The sequence below is a fragment of the Cimex lectularius genome, unplaced genomic scaffold (genome assembly GCF_000648675.2).
Source record: "Cimex lectularius strain Harlan isolate CLEC.00 unplaced genomic scaffold, Clec_2.1 scaffold40, whole genome shotgun sequence".
In the NCBI taxonomy this organism is placed as follows: domain Eukaryota; kingdom Metazoa; phylum Arthropoda; class Insecta; order Hemiptera; family Cimicidae; genus Cimex; species Cimex lectularius.
The window spans coordinates 1,824,083-1,830,082 of NW_019392652.1; the positions used below are offsets into that span (position 1 = coordinate 1,824,083).

General features: G+C 33.1%; 1 protein-coding gene across 2 annotated transcripts in view; it reads right to left on the reverse strand.

The window, feature by feature from the left end:
* Positions 1-5,764, reverse strand: part of LOC106670114 (NACHT and WD repeat domain-containing protein 2) — a 29,717-nt gene extending 23,953 nt beyond the window's left edge. For both annotated transcript variants that reach the window (XM_014400169.2, XM_014400168.2), the window contains exons 1-3: positions 5,600-5,764; positions 5,318-5,434; positions 5,143-5,231 (exon numbers count right to left, since the gene is read on the reverse strand). In XM_014400169.2, the coding sequence (XP_014255655.1) occupies positions 5,143-5,231; positions 5,318-5,420 (192 nt within the window). In that variant the 5' untranslated portion in view covers positions 5,421-5,434; positions 5,600-5,764. The remainder of the gene's footprint in view (positions 1-5,142; positions 5,232-5,317; positions 5,435-5,599) is intronic.
* Between the last annotated feature and the right edge of the window lie 236 nt (positions 5,765-6,000).

Here is a 6,000-nt window from a genome sequence, read left to right on the forward strand (position 1 = left end):
ATTGATTGTAATATCAGATTTAAAATGCTGAAGATAATACTTGAAAAAAATCTAAACGAACATTGCGTAATTTATTGAAAGTGAAAGAAGTTAAAAATAAACATGGGTTAATTGGCAATAATGGCGCTTTGCTACGCTAAACCCGCACGACCGATCCGTCGTGAGGGGTTTTAATCTATTCAAGCGCCTTGCTAAGATGAAATTTTTACTTGGCTAAATACTTCCTTTTAGCACTCGCATATTTTCTCCGCTTTACGGAAAAACATTAAATCATCAAATATTTTTGCACACTGTGTACGCGTAAAATTCACCGGCTTACCTACAGAATAAGAGTGTAAACGATATTGATCGAATTCGAATTTACCCTTAATGAGTTGGAATTAGACAAATTTCGATCATTCTCGCAGCATGTGAACTTCCCGGTGCGAAATAATGACTTGATTTTGTCCTGTAAAATTTATTCATGTTAGGTGAGAGTTTGACGAAGCCAAAAGGTATGATTATGCAACGGAGTTTCTGTCCATTCCTAGTCCTCTTCAGTCGTATTAAAGTCGTGATTAATGTACCTCAATTGACCCTAATATTAGTCAGAATACATGGTTCTATGTCAAAAAATTGTTCAATTATTACAAGTTTCAGAGCCAACCATTGTGTCTGGTTGGGTGTATTTTCACAAAATTAAGCAGCAGGGACAATAGGTGTAACCGATGTCTTTTTCCATACGACGAATTAAAGTGGCTTGCTTGAAATATGTAGTTCGGAAAAATAGTGGTACCCAACCGTTGTACTCTATGGTTCAAAACCTATCAGAATAAAAATTTACCGTGAAATATATATATTTCGTAATGTATCTCACACGAAAGTATCTCAGGCCCTCAACAATACAGACATAAGATTAAAATTACACTTTGGCTTACAAGATACTTGATCACTTAAAAATATACAATCACAGCTTATTTAACATAAAAAACAATCAACTCATTCACATTACACCATATGTACAAATTAAAAAAAGAGAAAAACTGTGAATCAAAAGTATCGAACAGAACAATAATAAAATCCAAAGTTTACCATATAATATCGTTAAAAGCCGACGAACGTTTGATAGACCCACACAGACAAAATAAGCAGAACAAAATGATCAGAAATTACCAAACCATAGCCTATTTCTTTTGCTTTTAATAAATGTTATCCACAATTTTTAACTTTCATTGTTACTTAGTAAATATAAGTTATTTTGTAGTTAATCACAATTTTTTCGAACGACATTACACAACATTTTCAACTTTATTTTTGCTTATAAAGGCCGGTGTTTTTTTAGAGAAATGTTAACTCACACTAAAAGTAGAAATATCAATATTTATTTATTTTTTATAAATCCGTGACATGCTCAGACAGTTACCTACGAGAACTGTAATTTCCTTTGCCGGGGGGCGTTAATCGGCTATCACCCGGTGTCGGTTCTCATCTGAATCGGATACGGGATCAATTGCTACACTTCCGGATTCCCGGACGCGTTGACTGATGATTCTACGCACGAAATGTGTAAAACCATTCCATGAGTTATTCCGAAACACGCAAAAGAAGATTTTGTATTTTGTGATGTAGATCTTTTGCTTCCCACTGCAGTCAAACAATTTCCAAACTGATTTTAATGCAGGAAAAGTTGAATGTATTGGTTTTATTTTTAGCGACAAAAAAACCTATTGTGAACTCTTATTATTTCTTCAAGGATCAGGGGCTGTCAATAGCACAAGGCGGACCGAAAAGCTAAGAAAACATCTATCTTGAATAAGCAGCGCTGACGTGCATCACTCAAACTACTTACATAAGAAAAACGATGTATGAAAGTGTTTAAATACACTTGCAAGTACCTTTGAGAAATTTCTACAATTTCGTGGACAAAATGTCTTTCCACAGAACTGCGATTATTTTGCGCGATAGTCATGCTCAAAAGACGTTAAGTAATTGGGAGATTAAATGAACCTTTTTATATAAAGAAATAAAAAATCTTATTAAACCACACTTGCAGTTTAATAAAATCGAAACTTAAAATGATAAACTAATTATATTGAGGACATAGTCGTTTATAAACACAAGTTTATGAATACAATTCACGCCTTCATTGTCTGATCGATTTATGTTATTATTTTAAATATATATTTAATAATTACCATGGTCCCGGTTATTTATAAGCAAATAGTGTCCATGTTTTCCTAATTTAAATTTCAAATTCTCATAATTTAAAATCAAAAAATGCATCGGGGATAAGGTCAATTTTAAAGAAAACACTGATTGTAGATTCTTTTGTCGAATTTTCAACGAATACATCCCCTTCATCAGGACTTTGAAACTAGGTTATATTTCTAATATAGGATGGACGGGGGTATTTGATCTCGTCCACTGTAAAATGATTTATTAGTGTCGTTATGCTTGAAGTCACCAGTTTCAATATTGTAAACAAATCCATTATGTTTTAGTGATCTAATTGACCAAATTACTTCTTTCAATTAATTATACTTTTTATGTAACACCTGTAACATATTGAGATGAAAAAGTAACATTGTAAACAATTGTTAATATTTGTTAATCTTGTGAGCTATGATTACATTATTTGTTGAAACCTACATCACACCATACCGCATCTCACGATTTCTGAATAATTATGATTACATTGTTCAAGTCCGGATGATGTAGATATATTTTTTGAAAACTTGAAGGATCAGAGAATTTTTTGCTTTTTTGGTCGTTTTTGACAATTTTGGTCTTCCTATAACTCTGTTGTCCGTTATACCCGTTTCGGCTTCTCGCCATCTTCAGTAGGTGATCTGTGTTATTTCCGTTTTGCCTAGCCCGTTTTATAAGTTCACAAAAGTTGAAAAGAGTGTGTCCTTGTCTTCGACGGATTAGGTCTGTGTTTTGTTTATTGTGTTCGTCATTTCTTGTAATCGTTGATTCTTTTCCTGTTTAATTTGTATTTGTGAATTATATAAAAATGTAAATCGTGTGAATGATGTTTGTGAAGGAAAGTTAGTGGAAGGGAAAAGTACAATGCAGACTTTTAACCCCCTCCTGTACTTTTCTGTTCCCCAATTTGCAGTATTTATATATGTGTTCCATGCCCGCAAAACACAGCCATCACCTTGGCTGGATGATGGTGGGATGGAGTTGAATTAATAATTTCCTGATTTGGTTAGTCATAGGTAAGAAGTACAAAGGTTGCTATTACAAATTTGGTTATATATATTCTGTTCACTCTTTTTAGGTCATCGACACCATCAACTTTTGATTGTGGCTGATGTACTACGTGTTGAACTGCACAAAAAATGACTTCTCCAATAACAAAGAACAAAATATGAAGTATATAAATATTCTTCACTTCAACAAGAAACGATGCAGTGTAAATATATCTAAAATTAAGCTAATTCTGGTTACTAATTTTAAAATTTTATGATCGAATTTGTCAATTATTAACAAAAGAAAATAGTGAATCGGAGTTTGTAATTTTTTTGTTTCTAATCATGGCCTATCCTAGGTGTCTTGAGTTTTGGCTAAGTACATTATCAGTGATTTCCGGGATATAATGCGTATACGTTATTAATTTTCCAGGATTTTGTAATCTTTGATTTTCTAAGCTGGCATCCTTTGAAAGACGTCTTAATTAACATAGCATTATCATGGTATATAATGTCGATGTCATTAAATAAACTCATGTCTATTTTTATTTAAAGAGCGATTTACTAATAACTCAAGTGTTAAAAAAAGTTGCGAAAGTACGCGATTTACGTTCAAGATTGCTTGCAAGGTCGCGGTTCTATCGACTGGGGCCCGTGGGCCGGCACAGCATGGAACGACTCGTAATCACCCTTGGAAATTTTTATATGAACTTCTCTAGGCGTTATCATGAGAGCATTCCGCCCAATTGAACCGGTTTCTTTGGATACGCCGATGTCAAATCGTCTGAAATTATTATTTAACACGGCAGATGATTTACCATGTACGCAATGCGGGAGCCACCGGTGTCACATGCGATTCGTTTTTTTCCCTTACCCCCAAAGGAAATCATGAAGAGAGAAGGCACCGACGATTTTGTCGTTTCGAGCCGTTACATCCATTCATAATAATGGGAGTCATCATGACATCGTACACACTTATTACACGAAATCTGTTCGATCTGCAACGGCGCGGCCTAGCTGCTTATGACACTACACAAAGAAACTAGCAATTAAACCATCAATTTTTATAGTCCAATAATCTTTCTTTTTATAACAGAACATCTAAATTATACGATCAGCTACTAATTCCAACAAATTATACTGCGTGTAACGTCGACAACAGATAAAGTACCTACGCGAGGATCATTTTGTGCTGTCTGACCCCTTCAGAATTCCTTTTTCCTATGTGGTCTTTTTTTTTCTTTTGTTATAATATTGAAGGTCAATATCTTCCTTTCCGGCTTAGTTTTGATTTAATTTAAGTACTGCTAACTTTGTTTTAGTTTTATCGGTCTTCTAGCCAACTACGCACGAATGTTCAACAACTTACAGATTAACCAAACCCTTCGACATGAAGATTGAATTCGCAAGTAGAGCCCGAAATAATTTCCACCCTTTTTCTCCAAGCATCACTTTAAAAAAGTACTCCTTTGAGATATTTTTATAATTTCTCCGACCAATCTAACTCGATTAGATCATATACAATATCGCTATCAGATTAAACTTCATGGCTTAAAGAATGTATCCTTGTTTAAAAAGCTTGAAACACAAAATTTATAATAATTTAATCATTGTATAATGTAGTTTTATTGACTTAGATTGTTTAGATTTCAAATTATTACTCTGGAAATTAGCGTAAATGACGTCGCCGAATTTAATTTTAAATTTCTGATAGATTGAGACTTAAATAGACTGAAAGGTTAAATAATTATTCTTCTTACTAACCTCTACGTGATAAAAAAAACTATAAATAATATTATATATTTTAATGAAGAAAACTTTGAAAGTGAACAATGTCATATCATCGACGAAACTTAGAAAAAACTACAATATTGAAAATAATATTTCTTTTTAAAACAGTGTTTTATGAGTGAAAAGAAGCATACAATAATCAATGTAACTTGAACTGCTAATAAATTGAAGATACCTGGAATTCTAGTCCATGTTTTTCTCTGCAGAAGTCCTTCAGCTTGGGATAGCACTGAGCCATGAGGGTGTTTCTCTCCATTGTCGTATCTAACAAATGAAAATTGTCATTACATTTTTTTAATATATCTTGAATTAATTGAATATCAAGTTAAGGTAAATATGCGAAGACTTACCTGTAAAGGTAGAACTAGTGAAAATCCGAACGATTTTCGAGCTGACAGGTGGCAGGCTTTCGAGAGAGCCTGTGAAAATCAAGTCAACCGTCTTATCGTCCATGTTCACTAGGCAGCCTTGAATATTTTGCATTTAGACAAAAATAAAACAATATTATTCTATGTATTATATCTTTTATTTAAATTTAGAGTAACAATATTTGTCAAAAGTTTACTCCGATTAATTACTTCTAATTTTCTTATTTAAAAATTACATAATAAATTATATAAAATATTAATTACATTAACAAGGGAATGTTTACGACTTGTGGTTTCTTTTATGTATGAGGTGTTAGGTGCCTGGAGGCGGCATATCGACTGAAGAGTGTCTGTACAACGGAGAAGACCCAGTTTCGTGTGGACTAGGTCAACTTCCTCCCACCACGACTTCTCTGGAACTATGGGGTTCTTTTAATCAGCAAATGTCATAGGATAAACTATAAAATAAAAAAAATCACAATTAGCATATATTTTATGATAAGATGCATCAAAATTATCAATAAATAAGCTTCTCAGGGGGTGCTTACACTAGTTCAATTCTTTTTTCATGCCTTGTCCTTGCAAAATTTCTATTTTTACATTTATGATTATTTGCTGTACACAAAGATCACCTTCCTGATATCTTTGTAAATATTTTTTCGTAC